Genomic DNA, 27289 nt, shown 5'->3' on the forward strand with positions numbered 1-27289 from the left:
TAACATTTTGCAAAGACTTTTACTTATATGGAAGAACCTGCCAAAGAACTAGACCAGCCTGCAAGAAGTGAGGCAGGGCCAGCCCCTCTCCCTCGCTGCGCCGAGCCTTTCTGGCTTAGCTGCGGAAGCACCAATTCGTAGCTCAGTCGCAGAATAAAACATCACTTGAAGTTACTTATCTCGGGGTGAAGCCAGCACGACACGGGATGGCCATGCCGGCAGCAGGGCCCGGACCCCCAGCAGCAACCGGCACATCCCCACCCGGGGGCTTCGGACTAAGCCTCAGCAGCAGCCTCGTAAAAATTCAATGTTACGGGCTCGCTGAAGCGCACTATAAAACATAGCAGTAGGAATATGACTGTCCGTTATTCCAAAGATGAGGATTTTACTGCTTACCAGGAACAGAGCAATTCTTTAAAAAGAGAGATCCACGAGGGAAGGCACACGCGATCGCCCTGCACAGAAACCAGCCGGGACGCCAGGAGACTGCGCTCCCAGCTCCCCTCCTTTTAACACTTCCCTTTGCGCCTCTGCGGAATCTGTCGGCAATAACAGAGCATTCTTAGGCATCACGTGTCATTTATCAGCAGAAAGTTAATAGGAGGTTGTATTCTATGAAGACTCCTGCCTGCATTAAAACATAGGGAACAGAATCTGAAATTCATTCCCCGTTTTCCTCTCCGCCTGAGAGAGCCTCGGCCCCGGCTTTGAGGCTGCAGCTGCAGCTCGGAGCAGTCGGCCTCCTCCGGCGGCCCCGCGGCTCAGCGCCCCGCACGCGGGAGCCCACGCTACCTGCCTGCTAGCACCGCGGCACCGGTGGCGGAGAGCGCGTCCGAAAGCCTGCCTACTTCCTGAACGAGGTCCAGTCCCCAACAAAAAGCAGGTTCGCTCCTTCAGTTTCTAGTGCTGGCAAACCTAAATGAGACATTCATTAGTTTTGCGATGGTTAACTCTGAACCGCACGGTCATTTTGCTGGACGCAAGACCTCACGTGCACCATTGCCTTCTGCGCACTGCAACCGAGAACGCTGTTGCAGCTCGAAGGCGGCAGAGCAAGTCGCAAGCGCACCAGGACCACTGCTCTCTCTAAAGACAGCCCATTCCTTTCCACAGCTCCTTTTTCAGCTGTGTATTTGGATTAAAATCAAACCCTGCAATTATAACTCTCTAGTAAGGCAGAGCTTACAAGATTAGGCAGTTATCATCTGATCTGACATTAGATGGGAAAACACGTTTCAAAACGACCTTTACATAACACAGAAAATAAATAGATAAATACAGGCTGAAGAAGTTTAAAGAACAGCGTATTTGTAGAGACAGCAGTGAATCACTTGGGCTGAATTTGTGCAGAACTCAACTCAAATCAGCGGAAATATGGCCTGGATGACTCTGGGGCTTGTGTGGCTTAATTGAAATTTTAAATGCGCTCCTTTCCTAGCAGCTAAATGTTACTTTATTTGAGTGGATGTTGGTGAAAAGCGGAAGCATGCAACTCCACTTCTGAAGATTTGTACTTTAACCTCTCTTTAGGACATTCTTGAGTAAACTCATATTTAAACCAGTGAAACATTAAACATCAAATGCTTCGGGATGATTCTCTTCAGAAATAAAACTATGTAGCACCTGCTGAAGTATATCTAAGGGCAGAATTTGGGCTATTGTGCTAGAATCCATTAAATACAAAAATGTTATTCAGGGAGAAAACGGATTCATTGTATACCATACAAAAGGAGGTGCATCAAGGCCTCCTACTGGAGCGTGCACTCTTCACAAAAAAGTACATCTTCAAAGGGATTCTGATTTATATCAACTAGAGCTGAACAGCCAAACGCAACTTGTTTGAGAGTAGCCTCGACCCATTTACAGCATACCATCACTACAGCTTCAAGAGGAACCAGTACTCTTGCACTGCACACTATTTTTACTCTTACATAATTTGAGTAATTAAAAAAGCCCTTCATCCGCATCAGCGTCCATCATTTTGCTGTTGTTTTCAAACAGTACCACCTAGTGGTAAACTAAGAGATACATGAAGCATTTTACTACTAAAACCTCTCCCTCTTCTCTTCCACCAGGTTTATTATTCATTTTGCAACCCAAAGACCATCCCAGGCTCAGCATTCAGTTCCTGCCTCTCCTGGAAAGCCAGCATTAGCCACCGATCTCCCTTGCACTCCAGCAACAAGCACTTCAACAAGAAGGTGCCCTGAACAGGAGGCCGAGGTCGGCGAAACGCACGTGCCTCTGCGTGAAGCCCCAGGCGGGTCCGCAGACACCTGGCTGTTCCTCACCCCGGCGAAGCGAGCGTGCGAGTGCCGCAAGGAGATCCCGCCACAGACACAAAACGCCACCGGAGAGGCTGGACTCGCCTCCGCCACACCGACCGGTTACAACATCGGAAGAGATGGACCGAAAGACTCTCTGGGGAAATGCAAACTTTGTAAACAAAGTGGAAAAGCACCTCCACGTTTAACGTGCAACTTCATGCAGCATCCTGAGATTGGTGGCAGCAGGTAACGAAGGAGGCTGCTTTAATATAAAATAAACACTTGGCATTTATGAAGTGAGGTTAGATGAACTAACCCAGTACTCCGTATCTAGAAAGTTGAGATTAGGTTTCTAATTCATAGAAGAGACATCTAATAATCAGCACGTACATTAAAATTACTTTATTACTAAAATATTTTTACATTTAGTAAAGATAACCAACCTGCAAACACCATGCTTCTGCTCCTGAAAAAGGAAGTGCATAGGCAGGTTGAAGACAGTCAACTAAGCAACTACCATTCGTCCTACTAACTTGTAAGTAGGCAGATGTTTTCACATTATTGTCATCCAAATATTTTCATCCAGTCTTCTCTGGGCTTCATTTAGAAACTGGGATCTCTGTATAATTCAACAGCTGCATCAGTAACACAACGTTAGAAAAAACACGTTTATAGAAATTTCTCACACCTGGTTTCCAATAAAACTATACAATGGATCCAGGACATTCAGGACAAAGTCCGTCCTGAGTTTTCTCCACTGTGAAGATACACTTTTCTTCTCACTTACTCTGAAGCGAAGTAGGAGCAAGTTCTCCAGCACTGATGGAATTTCAGCAGTGTCAAACTGAAGATGTACTTTGGGCCCAGCAGGTCCCCAGAATGGCGGTTGTTTTACTTGCGTACACACAGGAGGATCGTGGCCGACCACCCATAGGTCTCTTCACACTCTGCTCTCTGAACTCTATGAATTAAAAGGAAAAAAAAGGCCGAGGGGTGGGAGGGGGAGAGGGTCGAGGAAATGGGACAACACCCAAAATTAAAAGTAAAAGCCCTTTTGGCTCACTGTAAATCAGGTAATATTAGCCAGATGTAAAGCAGCTGTTTGCTTTGTTGAAATTGTATTTACTCAGAACCAACTTTCAAATCCAGTTTCATTTTGAGATGCTGATGGTAACATATCACTCTTGGACTCCTGCCCTGCAGAATAACATTGGTAAAACAAGGGTTCTGCCACTGAAGTATGTAACTGCATGAAACTGAAGATCATAGGAAAAGTCAGACCTTGATACAGTATTAAAACAATTTTGTACATATAAAAATACTTGTACAGAGGAAATATTTTCAGCAGAATACAATCTTTAAACATTCAAAAGAATATACAAAACTAATTAAAAGTAGCCTTCTGTACTTTAGTGTGTAATATGATTAAGTACATCCAAAAAGGAGCGTGTGTGAAGACATCTCACCGGCATAATGACATATTGTTGGTATTTGTTATAACAAAATACTTTATCTACCAGAATGGAAGAGGAATTCACAAAACATAAAAACCAAAGCCTGGAAACCGTAACAAAAACACAGAAACAAAATGAAAATGTACTAAAATTTAATCATTCATAAAAGCTGTAATTTAATCTGTGACAGTAAAACACAAAAAGCAATATTAGAGTTGGTTTAGTATATTATATATTTTTGCTTTTAAAGCCATAGAAATCAGTTACCCCAGTTTTTTCCTATAAAAGACCCATTTTTCCAAAGCATTATGCACAAACATTTTTAATTAGAATATAATGGCAGAATGAAATAATGATATTCCATACCTTTTAAATATAAAATGAAGTCAATGACTCAAAAAGTTATTTGTTGCAGTGAGTTCAATGGGAAATTTCAGATAATATATATCTATGTAGTTATAGATATAAAATAAAATGGTGGAACATTTTTAGTGCTTGATGGGGAGAAATTATGATAAAAAGGTCAATATGAAATTTTAATTATAGTAGCAATACCTAACATTTGAAATGCATCCATGCTCCTTTGTATAATCATACACTAGAGTCAATTATATTTATTTTCACATCTGTTAATTGCTATTGCAAAGGAGAAATACTATTGTCTTAAGTTTCCAAGAGATATACACAGAGCAATTTCTTTTTCCAGGGACTGTGTGCAAACCATTTTAAGATCTAAATTCTTCTCATAGTATATAAAAACAGGAGAAGCTTCTTCAGATGTGTTGTTAATTTCTGTAAGGTTTTGAAATCTGGAATGCTGGCACTTTCCATTTAGGCAACAGTTCTTCATTCCTGCAATCTAGAAAAAGTAAAAAGAGATGATGGGGGAAATATTTCTCATGCTGTTGATGAAACAAATGATCTGAAACAAAGGTCTGAAAGTTTCCCCAAATAACTGCCCAAAAACATGCTTGTAAAAACATGCAGCATTTCAGCAGGAAGAGGTTATCTTACTTCATTATTATGATTTGTTCCTACTGTCCTTTGAATTCTGAGGTTCGGAAAGAAAAAAAAAATTCACTTTAGAAACCATAAACTCATTCAGAAACAAATTCTTGTTTTATCATGAGCGTAACAGATCAGTGAGAGGCAGCTGCCACCCTGTCTTTGAGCTGTCATGATAATACCCTTCTTCTACCTCACCTGCTCTAAGGGAGAGGCTAATAGAGCTGACACAGGCAGAGCACTGCGGTGACACAGCTGTCCGACTTCCCCATAGGCTGGGCTATAGCGGCTTCCTCGGCCTGCCAGTCTGCCCTGCTGAATTTGAGAGACCGAAAACACTTTGCGCTACAACAGCTGTTCAAGATTATCTGCTCGCTTTCTGAACATTTCTCACTTCTTCGTGCCAAGGTGGCACTTGCATCCATTTACCTTGCAACCTTATCTGTCTCTCCTAACAGTGTCGTGCTGCGCGCTTAGGTGTGACCACGCTAACAGCTCAGGGCACAGCCTACGTTGTATTTCTGCGCAAAACCTGAAAACCTGAAGTTACAGAAATGCTCTCTTCTTTCAGGAGTGCTTTGTAACAGCTGTAAGCACACACTGTACCCTGCCAAGATACACAGGAAGATTATTTATAGCATATGTCCAACCTTGGTATTTTTTTTGGTGGGCAGCTTTTCATTTCTCTGCCATTGAAATCCATGTCCCACCCACACAAACTTGCAATTGTCCTCATATCACCTAGGACCGAGACAGCAGCTGCAACTACACCAAGTTACACAAAGGCTACTGAATTTCAGCAGAGAAGAAAACGGAAGCAGAACCGAGTCACAGTTGCTCAGACCGCAGTGTCACAAGACAGAGGGAGAACCTACCAAGAGCAAGAAGGAAAACCCTTGCCCATTCCCACTTGCTCCTGCTGGCTGTCAGACCCCTTTGTGAACTGATCTTACGAAGGAACCCAAGCAAAAGAGAAAGGCAGTGAAGCAGCTATTTTTCTGCCAGGTCCGTCAGTGGGACTGCCTTCCAGAAAAGTCCAGAGGCAACAGAATGGGAAGGAATTTTATATGGGAGCAGGGGGAGGGAGAGGAGTGGAGTGGAAGGAAGGGGAACAAGACCCCCTCAGTCAGGAGTAGATCCCCTCTAGATTAACTGACCTGGAATTCAGACACCTCTTACCTGGCTCAGAGCTGCTGCGTGATGGGAGTCTAAAGCAGCAGACATGATTTCTTTTTAGGCTTCTTCTTTTCCACTGGTGTTTTTCTATTTATCTGTCTGACCAAGTCATAAAAGATCTGGAAATGAAAAATGCAAATCGAAAATCAAACCCATAAAACCCTACGTAAGGGTCAGAAATGAGGCAGGCTGGCAAGCTGGTACTCTTTCCTGGTGGCTGCAGTTTTATAAGTTCAGTCAAACTGATGGTATTTACCTAAGCATTTCTCAAGCAGCTTCTTATAGAACAAGAGAGCACAGAGCTCACGTGAGTGTGCAGAAAATAAGGGAGCTGTAAACTCATATTTGCTCTTCCCTGAACCTGCGATATATGTGTTCCCCGCTTCAGGTTACATACAACAAAGCCTTCAGAGGAGCATGGCAATGAAATGGCAACAGGTCCTTTGCTTTGGACAGCTGGAAGAAAACTGGGAAATAAAACAGATTTTTAAAGACAGGCCTAATATCCGTAAGGATGATCTGTTCACGATGCTCCCTGGGCTGATCAGTATCTGCAGAGCACTGTTACACCAGGAGCAGTGTGTTCACACGGTATTTAAACATGGCTCTCTTTCTCGGCTTTCACCTTCAAAAGTCATCTTCCTTCATCTGCTGCATAGGATGCACTGTTAGTTTTCCTCTTTGCCATATAGTTTGGAGCTGTTAATCACTTACTTCACCTGTCTGCCTGGTCTAATCTTTTGATTTTTATTAATAAAATTAGCAAGGAAAAGCCATACATCTGCCCTGAACTCAGATATTTCTGGAAGGGCGTGATTACAGGGGCCTCTTAGTAGCTTCAGAGATGAATTTCTTGTGAATGCTTTTGCTATGAGTTGTTTTCCCAGCAATACTCGGCCTTTTACAACAAAACAAGCTTTGCAAAAGATGGAGTTATTTCATGGTATCGAGGAGAAATTTTTAAACTTTCCGAAAGACCCACCCTACATTCTTTGTTTACTTTTTTCCTTCCTGGAGTGGCTGCTGGCTCACAAATTCTTGTTGATATCAAGGAAATTCAAAACAAAACAAAACAGAAAAGCCATATCAAATTGCAACAACTGAAAATTCAGGATTTTCCAGCTATCACATGAAAGCACTAGTACATAACTAAATTATTTCAAATAATAAGTTGTTTGATTCATGGTGTGTTCCTTCTCTTTGATTTTCTCAGCTTTTATGCTTTTCATAACCAGACAGTATAAAGAAAAGTAATTCTGGTGTTGTCTCCAATTTACAAAAATACAGCATCTGTGACAGAATATCCTTTGTGCCTTAGCTACCAGGTGCCTTGGAAGCCAGTGTATCTGGCATAATAGAGGTTTTAACAAAATTAAACAAGCAGTTTTGTGACAATGTGACAATGAAACAACCTTGGATGACAGAAGTCCCTGTTTACTGGCCTGAGTGATACAAGAACTCAGCACATATTTTTGATTAAAACAGTAATATGCAGAAAATAAAGATCACAATAAAAACAGAAACTAACCTTCCAGATAACCATTTTTTTCTACATGGTGTCTCTCACTGGAGACAGCGCTCATCACAGGGAAATATGCAGAAACAGGATTCACACATTAAGGATGATTCTACGTAAACCATGACTGACTGAGTGTGCGTTTGTCACAAGACAGTTAAACATTCTGCCAATTAGAGAATCTCCGTTTTCTTGCACAATTCTCTGGTGAACTTCAAGGCACCTTTGGCTAATGAGAGATCAGTCTTTACCACAAATTGTGGAAATAAAACAGAACTTTTTGTAACTCAAGGTGATCTGTTCAACGACTTAGCCACCAGCTTCTTCATTAACAGTTTTATTAAAGCTCAGACAAAAAGCAAAAAATTATCCTTTCCAGCATGAGCCTAGCTCGGTGAACTGTATTTACCATGTTAGATTAGCGTGCACTATAGCTAGGCTAATCCCCACCACAGAAGCTGCAGCTCATGCAGCCTGGGGTTCCCTTCCCTTTCAACCTGACAGATGCAGTGCTGGGCACTTCACAGGAGCTGCCAAATTAATTCTGGGTCCAGTCCAAGATCCCACTGCTTCTCCTTATCACACAAGTCTCCTAAATGGTCTCAGTTATCTCTTGGCACCAAACCAGCTCTGCTCAATGGAGTCACCTTAGCATTTGTGACTGAAAACCTGGCCTCTATCTCAGTCGGAAAATTCACAGTAGAGACTAAGGGCTTGGTGCCGGGTGTCAAGCAGAGCTGCATTAGCAGAACTACACTACCTCAGACAGCAGGGAAAGGCACACTTATTTGCAAAGGTGTTTCTCAGTTCAACACAGGGAACTGCTTAGATAGGTATATGTTTGGACTTGGTTTCAGTAAATTAGCAGCTTACCAGGGAATAAGTGTGATGGGATGTCTGTTTGAGCAGCCAGATGTAGCAGGAATGTGAAAAGCAAACACTTTCAAACCCAACAGCCAACACTGTGCAACATGAGAAGTAATACAATGGGCACAATCCAGGTTCTGAATAGCAGTAGTTATCTTCAACTTTATCTGAAAAGTATACCTTCTTATCCAAGGTAAGAGTCATCCAGGGAACTGCACTTACTCAGGACCCTCTGCTATCTATGCCCACTAACATAGGCTATGCAAAGCATTTACCTGGAAAAGTCACCCACCCTTTGCATACAAAAGGAGCAGATTTCATTACAACAAATAGAAAACAGACACGAAACACACTGCATGTCAAGACTTTCTTAGGCTGAGACTCCAGAACCATCCTGAACTTTCATGATCAAGAAGTGTAAGAATGGCTGCATGCCAGTTTAATGTTGCATTCATGTTGGAGTAGCAAAAACAAGGGAACAGCTGATAGTTACCTCATTAACATTGATTTTAGACTTTGCAGATGATTCTAGAAAGGCACAGTTACACCACTGTCTTGCTAAGTTTTGACCCTGTTCTTTGCCGACTACACGTTCTTCTTCCAGGTCACATTTATTGCCAACCAGAATCATTGGAACCTGGAGGGGCGATAAGCAAGAACAAGAGATTTATTAGCAAACTCAACATATAACATGGACCGCCCAAGCAAAGCTATGTCTCACAAAGACTGTTTCTTCCAAACCCCTGATATTTTCTGTAGGGTTACATTTTAAAAAAGCACATGAGGAAAAAGAAAAGACAGCAGCCAATAGACAATGTACGGAAATCCATAAAAATCAGAAATTCAGACAAACTCACAAGCTAGACTGCATTTTATATGCCTGCTGGGAAAGGGTTGAACAAAATCCATCCTGTAGCCACCCTGTTTCAGTAACAATTAAGCACATGGAGGACAACCATAAAACCAAATGGTAATATTTCAGCATAATCTTCTTAAGCTAGGAAAGATTTATTTTCTGGTATCTACATCCAACACTATTCTCATCAAAAACATAATTTACTGCTGAAATGTATTTGAAGACTTCCATGTGACATGAGGCTAAACTGCCTGCCAAATTAACCTATTTTAGGCAACAGATTATAAAGCATATGTCTTAAGATACACCGTATGTTTCGTCCCTTTTGACCTGTCTTGTCGACCTCTTGTCAAGCCACAGAAGAATAAAGGGAACCACCTTTGAAAAAGCACTGCCCTGGGTGTGGAATAAGCAGCAACAGTTCTATGCAACCAAGTACTTCCACAGCCCTGTGTACAACACCATTGGCATACAATATCATACTATTGACATGTTTTATATACACACGGAAAAAGAGGCTCTTGCACTACAAAAGGCACAAACACACAACCAGTATTTACTAGTTTAGAATAACTAAAATTTTCCAACTAGTTACTAACAGCTCAACTCCTGAAATGACTTCACTTCTAACAAGTAATCTCACATAATATTAAAATAAACATTTGATACACGTTCAAAAGCTTCATCCTATACCTACAACGCAAATATAGGCAAATCATCTGTTAAGAGAATGACGAAAGGGCATCCAGCCCTCTCCTTAAGCTGTTGGCTTTCTGAGACGCTGGGTGAGTCACCTTCCCACTCCTTCACGAGGAAGAGAGTGCCTTGGGAAAACAATATTCCTTGGGACACTTCCTACAGAAAATCAGAGAAATTTAATACCCTAGGAGAATGACCTTGCTCTAGTAAGTGCATATTACCGATTTGTTTGCGTCAGACTGCGCGGAAAGGAGGAGACTTTCAGCTTATCCAGACAGCTGCAACAGCGCTCCAACAAATGGCAGAAGTGACAACACAAGCTACCAGGTCTCTTGTCCAATAATTAACCGGTTTCTATCAACCAGTTAACCAGTTTCTGACTGCAGGTTCTCTGGGGCTGGGATTATATTTATATTCACCTGTGCAGTGCAGAGAGCCAAGTACAATCAGCATTCATGAAATTATAAGCGTTTCTCCCTAAAAGTATCAGAGTAAGTTCTGGTGAATGTAAGCAGCAGGAGACTCGCTCTCATCAGTTATGCTTAGTTATCAAGTTAAAACTCTTTCAGGAGCAACAAATTGTGCAAAAAGATACAGCAACAACAGCACTAAGAAATTTTAGAAACAACACTGATACATGAGTTCAGAAGGCTTTTTCTGCTTCTTGGCCCTGCGTTCTCTAGCATGGCTGTAGCTCACAAGAAAGATGTTATAAATGACAGGTAGGAAAGACCTCAAAAAAAGAAAACCAAAAAACAACACCCCCCCCCCCACACACACACACAACAACCCACAGAAACAAACCCACCTACCCTCAAATCCAGTTTCCACAACTACAAGATTATGCGAAATTACATTATAGTTCCAGCTGTTATCTGCATCTCTCGTAGGACCGTTCCCCGAGAGCGCTGCAGTGCGACACGCCGCCCGTCTCTCCGTCTCTAGCCCTCAAAAACGACCAGCCAGCTGCGATGGCAGCGGCGCAGGGCAGCTCCTTGTGCACGCTCAAGCCCTGCTCGCACCCCGTTCCGAAGCCTGCTTCGCTCTCCGCGGCTCACGCGGATCTTAGCTGACCAGGCAGCCAGAGCTGAGGGACAAAACCTCCAGTCCTTCGAGGATTTTGACACTCCAGATAACAGCAAGACCTGCAGCGTACACTGCAGTGTTTTACTAGCACATGTCATCTACAATATCCTGTTTCCCTTAAGCTATGTAAAAGTAGAAACCAAATTACAGAATGGCTGATAATGGGTGTGCACCCCATTCCATTTCCTCAAGTATTTAATCCTTTGAATGGAAAATGAGTATTTTCCAGTTGAAAAATAAATCATTATCTGCTTTCTTTGATAATTTACAACACACTTTACGTTTGTTTAAACTATTTCAATATTTGATTTTATGCAAAGTGATTGCCTCCTGTTTCATGTACAATCAAGATTAATTTTTGTATTTCTAACTCACAACTACAGAAAAAGATCACATTTTTAGTTTTTGAGAATTAAGTTTTACCTATTACATCAAAACCCCAAAGTCCCAAAACAGAAGAGGCAATTCCAAAAAAAAGCTTATTTCAGAGAACACCAAAATATTTACAAATGTATCAGCCTAAACACATTTTCTACAATTTTCTAGATAGCTAAAAGAAATGTTCTCATTCCAAAACATAAAAATGTATTTTGAACATGTTCAGCAACCAAATAAAGAATATTAATATGTGAAATAGAAGGAAAAAAGTTATACTCAGATGGGGTAAACAGTATAGATTTGAAAAACATGAGACTCTATATGGTTATTTTAAAAGGTAATAATTATTTATTATAGGGTAAAAAAGGGACCTTAATAAACAACTAGCTTTTGACCATTTACTATTTCATTTATAAGACTGGAATTCAAACTTTGTTATACATACATAATTCAATGGTTAAAGTATAGGGATTTTAAAAGAAACAGTCTACACTAAATACAGGAAGGTGTGCATTTTTCTAGCTCAGCAAAGCATAGCTTAAACGTCCAAAAGGTTCTCAAACTTGGATTCAACAAGTAACAACCCACTAACACAAAATTCATAAATGTATTTTAATAATTAAATCAAAGAACTGCAGTAAAAACGAAAGTAAGTCTCCATTGTTTGGCGAACACGACCCGCTTACAGTGCAAATTCCACTTGACCAGCGCAGCTGACTGAGCAGCGCAGTGCTTTGACCTAGAGGCTAATAAAAGAATCACGTAACCGGGGATTTATGCAAGCATAATCCCTACCTAAATGAAAATCAGTTTTACATAAATAGAAGTTCAGCCTGTTAAACCAAGGAGGGTACCAAAACCTTAAAACACAAGGTGGTCGAGGATGAAGAACAACGAAGATCCAAGAGAAGGGATGCACCGCAAGACACTGCCCTCAGTCTCCAACCCATCAGCTGGGGACGGGGGGCTGCGCTGACCCCCCTCCGGAGCTCTCTACCTCATCGTTCAAACTGCGTTTGCCCGAACGGCTATTTAAATACAATGCACGGGCTTTACCTGTGATTTGGCCTAAATGGGCGTCCCAGCCCTGTTTACTGACCATCGCCCCTCCTAACTGCAAGAAAGTTATCAGATAAGGGGGAGCATGAATGAGAGGCTACTTCTGCTTTCACAACTCCGTGACATGAGCCATGCGCCATGCAAGCGACTGATACAAACTAAAAACAAACAATCAACTTCAAAAGGCGGCAGCCACTTTTAAGTTGTCAGTGGAAAAAAAGTACGGGATCTTTTTCACACTCCTCAGGGCAACCCCTTGAATACATTACTGTTCGGCTACAAAATTTAATTTCAGCTTCCTTTTGAGGAAGCCTGCATGAACAGCAAGTTCCCACGCAGCTCCACTATTCACTTGACTATCACAGCAAAAGCCACCCTACAACTTCATCCACATCATAGATTTAGAAATATAAAGTGTAAAAGAATCCACTGTGAAACAGAAATGGCTACACTAAAAAATTAAGTCAGTGCATTTTCATACGATTACCTAAAATTCTGTAAAAAGGAATAGTTAAGCAGGGGCAGACATGGTAGAGTGAGAGAAGCAATGAAAACCGATGTTTTGGTTCACTTCCTGAAAATTGCTCAGTCAGAGCTCTGAGCGCTACAATCTCCTCTCCACATAGACAAGTGCACAGGATTTTTCTTAAAACTCAAAACAGGATAAAAAGTCTCTTCATCTGGGTTTACCTTCCGGTCAGTAATGCATCTAAACAGCTATCCATCTGACAGTCCTCTGAGACATGTTATAGGAGAATTATTGGCTCTCACAGCTGATGGAGTTGAATAAAGCAAAGATCACAAATCAAGAGACTATGCAAACCGAAGCAGCACAGTTATAGCAGGGGACTCCCTACTTCACGCAACAAGACCGGGGCTATTTAACTTATCAAACAGCTATTAAAAGGTTCAACACTTGCACTGTTGCCGAGGCAGCTGGAGCACAAGCAAGTTAACAGATCCCTACCCTGCCTTCCCAGTCCTTACTGACAGCTCCCACTCTCCCACAATGACACGAAAATAAAGTTAAAAGAGCATTCAGACACTTTAATTATCATCATTATTATCAGACTTTTCTTGTAAATCAAAAAGCGCAAGTCTGGTCAATAAGCTGAATATGTTCTTTCTATTTACAGTCCAAGGTGATCAGTTTGGATTATTATCCATATATATGCCTAAAGCAGACAGCCTAGCTTAAAACATACAGCTGCGGTCTAGGACTTGAGACACTTTACAGATGACCTTCAGGAAACCATCATCTCTCTCTGCACTTCAATTTCCACTTTATAAATTTGAGGAAAGTGGTATTAGTCTGCATTATAAGGCAGTTGGAGATCTACTGAAGAACATCATTATGGGCAAGTTCAACTATTATTTCCCTCAAAGTGAAGGAAAAAAAAGTTCTGCTAAAGCATAATGAAAAAGGAAAATGCAAACACTGGAAAAGAGTTAAAAGAAGAAAAAGATGTCAACTGATTTTTTTTTTTTTCTTTAAATCAACTCCTACCATTTACAAAGACTGTTAGATCTTCAGTACACGCGAAAATCTGGCTTCATGACACCCCTTATCGAGAGCTGTCCCCGAGTAACCACATTGAAAATAATGCTAATATCAGATGTTTTAGGAAACTTACTTCAACACCAAACTTTGCTTTACAGTAAAGAAAATTCCTAGAAAGAAATTTTGCTCACATACAGGTACCTGTATGTTTAGTTACAAAAATACTTTAACCCTTTGCAAAACAAAAAGCATTTTACTTACATCTTCAGTGTCCTTAACCCGTAAAATCTGTTCCCGCAGGTCCTGTAAGTCATTAAATGTGGACTGTGCTGTAATAGAATATACTAGTGCAAACCCTTGACCATTCTTCATATAGAGATCCCTCATTGCTGTAAATTGCTCCTGTAATCAAATATTTAAAAAAATTAGCCAGTAAATGCAGCTAAGAAACATTTACAAAGGAACATTTTTGTTCTAATGGAGACAAGACTGTAGTACAGCACAGCATACATTTACATTTTTACCCCATACAGAAATCCACTGATGTATGTGAATTTAAGAAAAGCATTAACACACATCTTTCCCTTTAGTTTTTCCCCTCCTAAGGAGAAAAAAGGCTTTTCAAAACAAAAAAACAATCACCCCCCCCCCCATACACCACAGGAAAAACAGCAAGAAAAGCAATAAAAATGTATCTGCAGATGGACTAATGTATGCCCCAAAACCATAATACAAGGTGTTAAGATTTGGTTGACATATTTTGTAGTGTTCTTTCATTTATTGTCTGATACGGTGTTAAGCATGAGTCTGCCACCAGACCAATTCCCCAGGTAACAGATATGGATTGTAAATGCAATTTCTCCTCTAATACTACACTGAGAAAGGCATAAGTGTCACATCCTCACGGCTCATTGCAAGCACGACTCTGTGGGAAGGTGGTGCCAGATCACTTCTGAACATACGTGTTTATACAGTAGTCATCTGTAGCATGAAAATGGCTTAAAGGTTCAATGCAATGAAATGTAGGGCGCTGCAAGAGCAGGCTATAAAATCTGTATCAGATTGCTATGTCTCTTGTCCAAGCCAGTGAACGGAACCTTTCGCAGAAACTCTGTAATAATGCTTCTTGCTTCTGTGTTCTTGCATTATTGTCAGTAAAGTTCCAAGCTTTCCAAATCAAATAGTAACTGTATTTTAGGAAGCATATACTCTCCCTGTGACGTTCACTCTACCATTACAGGGTCTATTTATTTAGTGAACAGGATAGTAAAGTGACATTGGAATGGCAAGGGGAGTTGCTTCAAGGCTTTTTGCTGCTAAGAGGAAGGCAGCATGACATGGGCCTCCTCAACAAGGCAGCATCAGGAAGGCGTCATCTGAGTAGAAGATGACACAAATGATTCCTTGAAAGGTACAAAGTCTTTATTGATGAAATCCTCTCCACGTGGGCTGATGTGACAGGCTGGGAGGCAATACTTAAGCATGCCCTAGAAGCACCTTCGATTCACATGAGCTCTGGACATACCCCCTTTTCTCCCCACAGGAAGGGGAAACTGCTCTCTTTAGGCCTGTTTGGAGAAAAGCCCTCGAATGAAGTGACCTACTTACTGAATGAAGATGTAGTAAAAGAGGCTAAAACAGTACTCTGTTAGAGACTTCGTTTTAAAAGAAGCAGCTGAAGCGATTCAGCACTTCAAACTGCCCACAATTAGCTACAGAATGATGCTCTTATTGCTAAGTCCTTATTCTCCTTTCTACCTTTCCATCCAAGTATTTGTTACACAAAAATCATACTTTATTTTAATGAAGAGCCTGCTGCTTAAGACCTTGTCTTTTTTGTCTGTCTGTGTATTCTGGGCCCTGGCAAAACTAAAACTTGCCATTTTCCAGTATCAGCAGGTTGATACTGAGACAATGATAGATGATTGTGAAGAAAGGATGGCAAAGAAGAGGATAGTGACGCAGGAAGCATTAACTTTTACATTACAGCACTGAGGCAGGGAACAAGTTCACTATGCCACTGGCAGGGCTGCAGAAGGTGCACTCACCACACTGATTTTTGGGTTATTTAACAAAACCTTTCAATTTTAGATTGCTGCAGCTGATCAATTGATTTTCCTTGGAAAGGATGATCATACTAAGTTCTATTCTTCACATCTCACCTCATTCTTAACAAAGAAACTCTGTAACTATTAGAGGAAAAAAATTATACTTACTGTCCCTGCTGTATCGAGGATTTCAAGCATACACTGTTGACAGTCTACTTCCACTTGCTGGGGAAAAAGGAAAGAGACAAACAGTTAAAACTAAAAAGACTGAAATAAGATGGTTAGGCAAGAGGAATCTCAGCTTAATTTTAGACTTTTAAAGCAAACACCTCTAAATAAGCCAGCCACCTGCACTTTCCCAACAGTCAGAGAGGCACCTCTGGCAGTGGACAAACTGCACCCTAAGCTAGACATTCGGGTCAGTTCACTTGTGGTCCAGGACTCTATTGATTATAAAGGCCTAAACAAGCAGCTCATTGTAAACATCTCAACTTAAGGGAAATAAAACTCACCCTCACACATCAAAGGACTTCACTTTTTGTTTGCTTGTGGAGAGAAGGGAGCAAGGAAGGGAAAAAAAATTGATGATTCTTACAGTCAGGCTTTGTAAGCCTTTTATTTACTAAGAAATGTTGGAGATCAAATGAGGGTAATTCCGGGAAAGGCAAATAAATTTAACTGCAGAACTCTTAACAGCATTTACATGTAATTATCACAGGCACAAATGATACAAGTTTTTTGTTTTCTGGGTTTTGTGCCTTTAATTATGGCAACAATTATGCTAATCTGTCAAACAATGGGTTACTTGACATCAGTTTGAGTGAAGAATGCAGCTCTGTTGATAGAATTACATAACACCACAGTGTCAAGGATTCTGACAAGGGCTTTTGCTTGGCAATTACAAGCCTGAATCCAAAAAGGCTGTGAAGATTTTTATACGCCTTCAAACCACACAGAACACATTTAAACTAAATGGTGAGACAGCCATTACTAAAAAGAAAACAACAGAAAGCAATTACTATGCTACAGTAATAAAATCTGTGGTGATGAATGGTATATATATCCTTTATAATAACTTCTACGGATATCATACACACGGCAAATGCTGATATATTTATGTTTTGAAGTAATAATATATCTGATTACAACAAACAGATCCAAGTAACAGTCTTCGTCACTAGTTTGGTTGAGATATTCCTATCCCCAGGTGTCAATCAGAAGCACAGGCAACAGGATGGGCAGTATACTTGTTTCCCAGCTGCCACAGCTCCTCCCCCAGCTTATTACCAAGAGGAAATCAGTGACGGTTTGGGAAGATGCACAAGACTCATCTCTGGACAGGTGTAATCATCTCTAACAAAGAAACAGGCAAAACAGCTGAGAGCTGTAGCCTCAAACTGCCACAGCTTGAGTCACCAAAGATCTGAAAGTAGAGGCTCTTAGATGGAGTAAAAAGCTTTAACTCCTTCTATTAAATAGAACTAAGTTAAGGAGTGGTTAAATTAACAGCAAAATTTGTCATTCTGTGGTAATTCAACTTTATTGTAGCCAATACAATTTGTCTGATAGAATTCACAGGCCCTAAGCTGGTAAAGTACTCTATAAAGATACAGGAAACTATCTGCATGCAATATTTTCCAAGACTGATGCATAAAATGACATCTATAAACTGATGCTTAAAAAAAAAAAAAAAAGAAAAAACACAAACATTTTCCCAGATAAAAATTGTTTTCATTCCAATAAGTTTTCTTTGCAAGCTCTATGAAACTTGAAATAAATAAATAAATCTTATTTTACCTTTCTGTATGAATCTTCTATTGTTGGGTCATATTTTTCAACAAAAATTCCCTGAACAAACTGTACAGTCTAGGGAGAGAGGAAAGGAGAAGAAAAAAATTAAAGTGAACTCAACATGACCAGTAACATTTATCAAGAAGCCCTTTATAAAAAAGTAACAGTACAAAAATTACTCAGCACTGCTAACCATTAACATTCAATAATATAGAACAGAGATAAAAGACATACAGTTTCAAAATTTTTTTAATAAAATATGCATACTTTTTGTTATTTTAAGAATCACTTTATACAAGTTTTCAAAGCTTTTTTGAAACCTAAGTTGTTTGCTTGCTTGCTTTTTCATAAAAGATGATATCCTCAAAAATCACTTTATTTTAGAGTCTGCTACTTTAAAAGAATAAAAAGCACCAAATACAGAAGTCTTGAAGTTAAATTGGAAGAACTGGCAATACGAACATTGTGGAAAAAAATACATTGTGGAAAACCTCTCTATTTAAGGGCTGAGTTTCAATTCAATCATGTTAGAGTTATAGCGGACCTACTGACATGCCCAGAGTACAGACATATTTCACAGTGACAAGTTATATCTGGAGATTCTCCAGATATTCAATTTATATTAAATCATTAAAGAAGGAGAAAGCTTTCATTCTGAAGAGGAAGTCTTTCTTCCCCTTTATAATTATTCAAAATAAAACTGCTCTGAGCATTCCCCATCGAGCTGTAATGTGGATGTGGTCAGTCTCTGGACATTTCCAGCTCTGCACTTGTACTTCAGCTTTGTCTCACACCATTCCATAGCTGTACTCGTCCTCCTTACAACGGGCAGCTCACTTCTACTTTTCAGTACATTCTCTTCATAAACAGGAGGAACACGTCTCTCAGGTCTTTCCTCTTACTTGCGGCTGTGCAAGATCCCTACAGCACTACCAAACCAGCTAACATGGGAGAGTAAAACAGCAGTTTCTCCTCATCAGGCTTAGTGTTGGGAATTAACAGTGAGCAAGTGTGCCCGGACAAATCTGTACAGGTATCACAGTGGTAAATTCTGGGCTGTTCTCTACCCTAGTTTCGGTATGAGTTGGGTTTTCTTTACTCCCATGCAGACACTGCTGCTTAAATTACTGCACAAGTTCAGCTCCACAGAATCCAACATTTTCGCTAACACTCACTTGACATATCACCACAGACGGCCCAAACTCTCTGCCTCGCTTTCCCATGCTGTGTAGGAATATGCAATAATGTGATAACATGCAGTAATGCAGCATAGGAGTGTTAGGAGGTTTGGTTGATGTTCGTAAAATAAAGCAGTGGATAACTGCCAAGATCGCAGCACTTATTTTGTCTCTAAGATAAACAAGCACACCAACTATCTTTTGCCAACAGAACCTCCCACAAATTTTTTTTTAAAAACACAAATTCTACAGAGTCACTAGCTGGTTGGAGAAGCCACATTTTGTTCAGGCAGCAGGCTGAGACTTTTCTGCAACAGGGTTCACATGGCACACAAGTATTTTCAGACTTTCAGAGAGCGGCCTATGCCAGCTATCCGCAGAAAATATTGCTGTATGCTGGAAACTGAGTTGTTCTTCATTGTTTCCCGTTTCTTTTAATTTAAGAATAAGTTTTCCTAGTAGTACCTCTTTTAAAAGTCATCTTCATTCACTAAACAAACCTATTTTATTCTCTAGGGATGCAAGCTTTTGCTTCCCTGATATCTTCCAGTCACACTGGATGGCTGTCCCCGTCTCTCTTGCAGATAACACCTCTCAATGATATCATTGTAAAAGATACTGTTATTAACATAAGATACAGATGTTATACAGACAACAGAAACTAACAACAGTAAGCAGAAGAATTTCAGATTACACAGATTTTAGTTTTTTTTTTTTTTAAGCACAGTTACTAACCAAAAAGAGTCCAAAGAACTTTGTCATTTGATAGGAAGCTAACATTTGAAAACTGAAGTCAGCCACAATTCTACATTTGTATTCCATGAAGTATTTTCTGATGTCTGTAAATCATCCTTCAGCACAAGGGTGCTAGAATATGACAAACCACTTGCAATGTTTCACTTTTGTACTACAACATCCAGAGTCTTATTTTATATTCACAAATACAGTGCTTCTCACAAAGAAAGTTAACTGAATCCACCTAACCTGCTCTCAAATTCTAAGAAATCACTGTTCTGACTTTTTTGTCATCTCAACTGCTAAGATTTGTGTATTAAAATAAAATCAACAATTACACAGCCATAATTATGATTATATCCAACTTCATAAGCTAACTTACTATATAATACTCTTCAAGTTTGATACATTTTCTATTTACTAAAGAGAAGCACAGGGAAAAGAGAAAAATTTTATCAGATCAGATTATGGGCTGACCCAAGTTGTAATTTTCCATTAATTTGGAGATTGTGTGTCTTGAATCCGGTTTCCAATTCTATGCAAGATTAAGCACAAATGGATATTCCTGGTAATACCCCCTGACTCTCCAGAAAATTTTCACCCTCATTGTAACTGGGGAGGACAGTACTGCACAGGAAACAGTTATAAGGAAGCAACAAAACAACTGTGCCTTAATACTTGCACAGGGCTTTCTGCTCTGTCGTCATTACCAGAAGGCATGACCAGCGTCATATTGGCACAAAAGAGTTAAAACAATAGGAGGATTTGCAGCGAAACAACACCATATTGTAATCTAAACTCTCAATGAAAACACAGAACTGAAAACGAACACCAGCCTCTTTGTTAGACATTTTAGTTTATACAGTTCAAAGAATAAATTTAAAGTGACCACCATATTATTTTAAATCCCATCTTGTATGCTACTGCTCATAAATAAGTAAATAGTCATCTTGTAAGCTAAATATTATTCTCACTCACCTGCTAATCAACACTTACTCTGTCCTGTTATGAACATATAGGATCACTGTCACATATGAATTATAACATATGGTTACATAGCACCTACACTGTCAGAAAGAACTTAAGTTTTGCTTATCAGACTTTTCACAATCATCCCACCAGCAGTATACACATATAAAAGCCAAGGACCTCATTGTTCCAATTTGTACCTCTAGAGGTGGGAGGACACAAAAACATAATATAGGATGAAGAAAAACAGAATCTTCAGAGCTTTTTGAGAATGAATTTTGAAAAAAAGAAAATCTACAGTAAATATTTAGAAAAATGAAGTATTCATATTTCAGTTTCTAAAAACCATCAGTGATAGATTCTGACTAAGATTTTATATCAAAAATGAGGAAACATCAAAGTATGTCAGAATAGGGTATATCAGAAAAAAATTTTACACCTACATCTTACAAAGGATGGGATCTCTGAAAGAATATATCAAATTTGATATATAATTGTACAATCTCTTTCCTCCTATTTGTCTGGGTTCTGCAGGTGATCTATCAAGTGTATGAGCAGCCCATCTTAGAAGAATGAAAAAGGATGAAAGAAGCAGCAGTCTGTGATCTGAATGGCTGGTAATTATCATCATCATCTTCTGTGAAAAGTGACATGGTGTATTTCCTTGTTTTAGATAACTTTACACTTGACCAGCTCTTCACCTTTCTTGCAGCAGAAAGCTGCTTGACTGATACTTGATTAATAGTAAAGCATTGTAAGAGAGTATTCTGTCACCTATCAACTGTGCAAGGTAAACCTCTTATAAGAAATAACCCAAGTACTTAAGGAGTGCAAAGTGTCAGTCTGCTTTTACCCTTCTGCACTGCAGACACTAGAGGTGACTTGTTATTCTGTCACTGTGCTTTCAGGCCAAGCTGTTCATTCAGGTTCAGTCCACGATAGAAAACATAGAGCCTTCAAGGTGTATTCCTAAATTACAGTCACCACTAATTCAATATTATGCAAGGCAAGACTTAATTCATCATTTTAGTCTAGGTTCAGCTTTTAATACTTCAGGATAAAGATGTACAATTATTTGCAGTACTATACTCGCACAAAAAGGAATGGCTAACTATTCTAGCAGTGATTAATCATCTCAATGTTTCTTCTCCGAACATGTGACGCTACAGTTCGCAAATATTTCAGCAGTACAAGAGTAGTTACTGCAAGTCACTCTGCATTTTTAAAAGTAACACAAATATCTTAATACATTCAATGACCAATATTTGCAATAAGATAGGTCAATTTTGAACTTCATATATACGAGTTTCAGAACCACTTCCTAACAAACTCACCAAAGCAGACTTCCCCACACCTCCTGAACCAAGGACCACTAGCTTGTACTCACGCATGATGTGGTCTGTTTAAATACCGACGACCTGGAAAGCAAGAAAAAAGCAAAGAGTTAAACGTGTACCCGCACATACAAATTTATGACACCATCTTCTGAAGGTAACACCACACTAGTTCTTTAAATACAGTTGAGAACGAAAATCTCTTTAGTAATAGCTAAGACTTTTTATTTTCAGCCTCAGTACTCAAATGCAGATGCTCTATTCTGATAGTTCCAGTTTATTCTAAACTCAAAAATAACCTTTAAACTAAAGATTTTTTTCTCCTGCTAACATGTTCAAGTACTCAAATGTACAATCTATGTTTAATTCCTATACAGGATCCAATATTCCTATAGTGAACTAGACAATTCAGTGCTTCCTTTTAAATTTGTCATAAGGCATATAAACCACTTCAAAATTTGCCCTGGAATTCACTTCCTCCTAAGTTTTAAGATGCCAAAACGTAGATTTGTTAGCCTTCTGGCTGTTTGGAAAGGAAGAGGGTAAAAAACAATTACGGTAGAAACATTTTGTTGCCACAATCCACCGACAGCTGCATGCGAATCCACCCCGAGCTGCACGCAGCACCAGTACTGGCTGATGCCACCTTTCCTCTGCACTCTCAACTTCTTACAGCAAAAAGCTGCGAGCATTAAACAAGAAAATTAGGTTAGTGAAATGCAAGGAAAGAGGTTTGCTTCTCCCACCCACCCCCAATAGGGAATGTTTTAGGTCAGTATTTTCTCTCTGGAAAAGGTCAGGCCTAGCTCCCGGCTGCCAAGTCAGAAACCTCTCTGCTCTTCCAAGTAATGCCTGTGCCTTTTTATGGAAATCTTTCAACTCCCTGAACTCGCTACGCAGCCCCAGAAAATTTCTCATTCTCATCAAGATTCCCTGACAAATAAGGCAAATGACAAAGCCGGTGATAAACATTTTACACTCTGTTTACATTATAAGCCAGGCTCAGCTGTCCCTATCAAGGGAGCTCGGGCAAACAATGACATCAGCAGCTAATTATCTTTTCATTCTTCCCGACGCGCGATAGCGTTTTCTTCCCAAGTAAGGATTCAGAAACACGCATGCTATGAGACAGGCTAAGTTTCACTTCTCAGACGCGAGTTCGCTGGCTACAATTTGAAGACTGTTTTAAAAATAAAAATGTATTCCAGTAGTTTGACACAAAAAATATATCACCTTGTTGACTGCCGTTAAAAACGGTTTGCAAGGAACGTGGATCATATGTTTAACTTTGGGGCTGCTTCTTTGCAACTGTGGACAACTCATTGACAATCTGTCTCACTTTATATAATTGTTAGGTCAGGACAAAATTTTTCTATCATTTAAATTTCCAAGTAGATACACTCAGTACAGGCAGAGTTAAAAGGAAGTCCAGGTGCTGCCACATACCCCATGCCCAGGCCCAGTCCGAGCTGCATCCAGTGTGGGAGAAGTCAGTCCCACGATTAAAAAGCTACGCAGCAAGTCAGAGACAAAACAGCTAACCTGCTTTCCTTCCGCCTTGCTGAACTACCTGTGTACTGCAAGCTGAAAGCAGTGGAACAGATTATTGGAGACCCTGCCCAGGTATTCTACTTTTAATTCTCATCCCTCAACTACAGTATGTTTGTGATCCAAATTTGCCACAAATACATGTTAAAAAAAAAAAATAATAATCCTGTGTGCAGTTGGAGAGAAAAATGCAAACAAATTCTGTGGTGGGTTTAACCCAACTTTTCGATTTGAAGCTCCTTTTTAAAACAGCAGAACACAGATAAAACTTGCCTGCCCGGGCTGTGGCCATCTCCAGTCATGCAGCTAAGCTGTTCTTCCTCACCCAAACGTTAGAGGGAGGATAAAAGTTATCAGAAGCAGCCCATAATTTTAAGCACCTTGAGGCTGTTTTTCTTCAACTCTTGAAGTTTATGAGAGCTGCAGTTACTCAACTTCATAGAAATTGAGAAATTAAGTCAACTTGAAAGGGATTTTCCAGTATGGTAACTCTGAATAGCTAAAAATAGACTAAGCAACATTATGCACTGTAGTAATTTGACAACGTTTTGGTTAAAATTCTGGCACCTGCAAACTCTTCTGCTTGAAAGCTTCCCTGAGAAGCAACATTCACTTCCTTTTTTTTTTTTTTTTTTATTCCCCCCTCAAAAGTCATGCTTTTGGATGGGAAGGAAGGGGAATTCCAATTAGCAATTTCCCCTCCCCCCTTGATAATACTCATAAGTCTTAGAAGTTAAGAGGCGATTTGTTTTTTAAAAACTATAAATGCAGTTTTACTGATCCAGTCCATCTTCATCTCCCTACAGTTCCACAGTTCGTTCCAGCCAAAAAAGCCCCCAAACTAATCAAGCTAAGGGTTAAATTTAGCTCTGAACGCTTTCACTTCTTATTTATAGTAAAAATACTTGTGGGAAAGTTTCAGCTGAGAGTAGTACAAGACTAACTTCTCATTTCTTTTCTACAGTATCTGCTGATTATTTTTTTCAGGTGAAACAGGAAACCAAGATCCTGAAACGCATGAGCCTTATTACTGTAAACCTCACACGCCTTGATTATCTTGTAGCTCCTTCACAAGTGTATTAATATTATCTGTTTATACAACATGAATAGAGTGCTCAAGAAATTACTATGCAGCATCCTGGCCAACTTACATTTGGCAAACTATTTATGCCCACCTAAATACAGTTACACACAGTACCATTCATTTCCACCCAGAACTTTGTGTAGTGGAGTAGCATGCTGTGAAGCAATGGCTATGCTTCAAAATGATATGAAATTATGGGTGTTAAGGGTTTCTTTCAATTTGAGAAAAGAATATGATCACTAAGGAGTGTTTAAAAAAAGAAAACAACCTTTAGTGCTCTCATGTACATTATGAAACTGGTCTCATTAGTTCTGAAGGTCAAGGTGCAAAAATAAAAGAATAAAAATTGAGCATGTTGTCTTGTCCATTCTCCCTTTCCTCCCATTCACCTAAAGCCATCTATATACGGCAAGACAACGGTGGGACAAAGAAAATTTCTTATTAAATAACCTATCACTGCTATGAGCAGCAGGCTCCCTTCTCCTCCCATGTCTCAGACTCCCAAGTTACAGAGCATCTGCAAAGCAACTTTAAAGCAAAGCAATAATAAATTAAAGGGTCTGGATTTCATCCATAATAATGGACAAACCAAATTTTGATACCACCCTGAGAAACACTTGACATCTCAGGATTTTTTTCTTCCAAAAACATAATTTTTGACACTGTTGTACAAATAGTACATGCCTGCAATCCAATTCCTTCAACCTCCAAAAACACTGAGACACATACATCTGAAACGATGGATTTTAATACGAAGGAAGAGCAAAACTAAGCATGAAAGGTCTTTAACAGGAGTATCTTTCTGCTGCCACTGTCACAAATGCCAACTATCTGGAAAGTGACAGAAACTTGCATTCAACTATTAACGGCATCAACCACAAATTGTTCAGTTCTTTCTGGAAGAAAGAATGAAGGTCCCTGCTCTGTGAACAGATGGATAAGTCACGAAAAGAAGCAGGATACTTATTTTAATATACATGAATGAAATGCACTGCAGACAGGATGACAGAAGGGCCTCTGTGAAGAACTAACAGATGGATGGAAACACATGCTAAGGTGTCAGGCTGAAGCTGTAGCTTTAAACCTGACATCTGAGTGTGCGCTTACCCACGTCTCTATTCAGCAAAACACTTGCACACTTTCTTAACTACAAGCATCATCTTTTGCCCTGTTGCAACCAAATGGCTGAATCGAGGTTTAAGTAAAACCATAAGCAAAACCTTAAGGGTATTTCCCAATAAGCGGAAGGAGCCACGCAGAGAGGCCTTATGGAGGAAAGCATGGTGGAGAACTGGCAAGGCTCTTCAGAAGACACATCCCTACAGAATAAAACATACTCCTATTACATTGTATAAGCCAAGACATAAAGAAGAGGCTTGCCCAAGAACAAAGAGCAAGGGTAAGGACTGCAATTCGAGCAAAGTTCTGAACAACAGGAAACCAAAGTATAAATGGTCATAACAGACAGTTTTTAAATGAGAAGTGAATCCATATAGTCAAACATTCTGACTGCAACCAGTCAGAGGCTTCAAACGATTGTGATTCCACTGTAAAAGAGAACTGCTTAGGAATTATGCAACAGATTCACCCCCAAAGAAAAATTAGCCACTCCTCTTATGAAAGCCCCTCCAGCTCATCAAGAAATTTATAATTTCTGATAGAGGGGGGAAGAGAAGAACGGGTGTGAAGACAAGCAAACATTGCACTGAAGACCGAGTACAAGAATTCCACACTAACCTGGGACGTGATGTGCACCCTCTGAAATGCAAATGCCTGAGAACAATTTTATACTTATGAGGAAGGCAATTTATATTTATTAGTTTCTTCTTCCTCCTCCAAATGCTGATGGAGCTACATGTAGCATGAGGTACAGACATGCTGCTCAGCATGCGGAAGACTGTGTGGTTTGATGGTTTTGCATAACCCAATGAAATACTGGGCATAACTGATGACACATACTCTATTAAGAAAGACCATAACAAGACTTAAAAAAAGTCATGGTAAGTAGGCACATTCTTGACTTAACCTGGAAGAGTAAAAATTGTGGACTGTCTTCACAAATTCATACTTTGTATGACTGCAGATGACATCAGGAAAGGCAGCACAATTTCAATGTTTCTTAACCTTACTACAGGAAGGTGTTCAGGCAATTTTTTTCTTTTTATTTCAAACCATGCATTATACATTTGTCAGTTTTTAAGTTTTCCCCAATTGCCAATGCTTTCACAATTGGTAATCTCATTTGAAAATGCATTAAGAATACTAAAAAACTCTTACCTTGGCATAAAAGATCTCTCATCAGTCTTAACAGCCCTATGGAAGGTTTTTCCAGGCTCCCTACAAGGGACTGAAAAAGAAAAAAAGAAATTAATTCCTCAAAACATTTTTTAAATGATAGTCTATATAAGCATCAAATCAACTCTTCACAGTTTCAAATCAAAACATGACTGCTACAAAATTTGCCCTTTGTTTAATCAAAGGAACTCTAAGTAATTTCTGGCTACTAGAATCAAATTTTCTCTCGCCTGATGATTTCATCTCGCCTCTGGAACAGTGAAATGTTTAGAGGGTGAGGGGGATGCAAACCTGACAGTTTTCCTTTACTTTTCAGTCTCCTCTAGACATCCTTGAAATCCCTTTCACTTCTCTTCCTTTCTTTTATGTCTGAGGAACTGAACATGAGCTCTGCACTCTTGTCCTCCAACCAGACTTGGAAGCAAAGCTCCAAAAATCAGAAT

General features: G+C 39.7%; 1 protein-coding gene across 3 annotated transcripts in view; it reads right to left on the reverse strand.

The window, feature by feature from the left end:
• Positions 1-3586: 3586 nt before the first annotated feature.
• RAP1A (RAP1A, member of RAS oncogene family) overlaps positions 3587-27289 on the reverse strand; it is a 44897-nt gene continuing 21194 nt past the window's right edge. For 2 of the 3 annotated variants that reach the window (XM_026077150.1, XM_026077151.1), the window contains exons 2-9: positions 26829-26898; positions 21920-22003; positions 17710-17778; positions 16081-16137; positions 14126-14266; positions 8779-8922; positions 5906-6021; positions 3587-4580 (exon numbers count right to left, since the gene is read on the reverse strand). In XM_026077150.1, coding sequence (XP_025932935.1) covers positions 5935-6021; positions 8779-8922; positions 14126-14266; positions 16081-16137; positions 17710-17778; positions 21920-21976 — 555 coding nt within the window. In that variant the 5' untranslated portion in view covers positions 21977-22003; positions 26829-26898 and the 3' untranslated portion in view covers positions 3587-4580; positions 5906-5934. Of the gene's footprint in view, positions 4581-5905; positions 6022-8778; positions 8923-14125; positions 14267-16080; positions 16138-17709; positions 17779-21919; positions 22004-22476; positions 22602-26828; positions 26899-27289 lie in introns of all 3 variants that reach the window. The other variant, XM_026077152.1, reaches the window with a different exon arrangement.

Source organism: Apteryx rowi, unplaced genomic scaffold, assembly GCF_003343035.1.
Source record: "Apteryx rowi isolate R43461 unplaced genomic scaffold, aptRow1 scaffold_45, whole genome shotgun sequence".
Classification (NCBI taxonomy): Eukaryota; Metazoa; Chordata; class Aves; order Apterygiformes; family Apterygidae; genus Apteryx; species Apteryx rowi.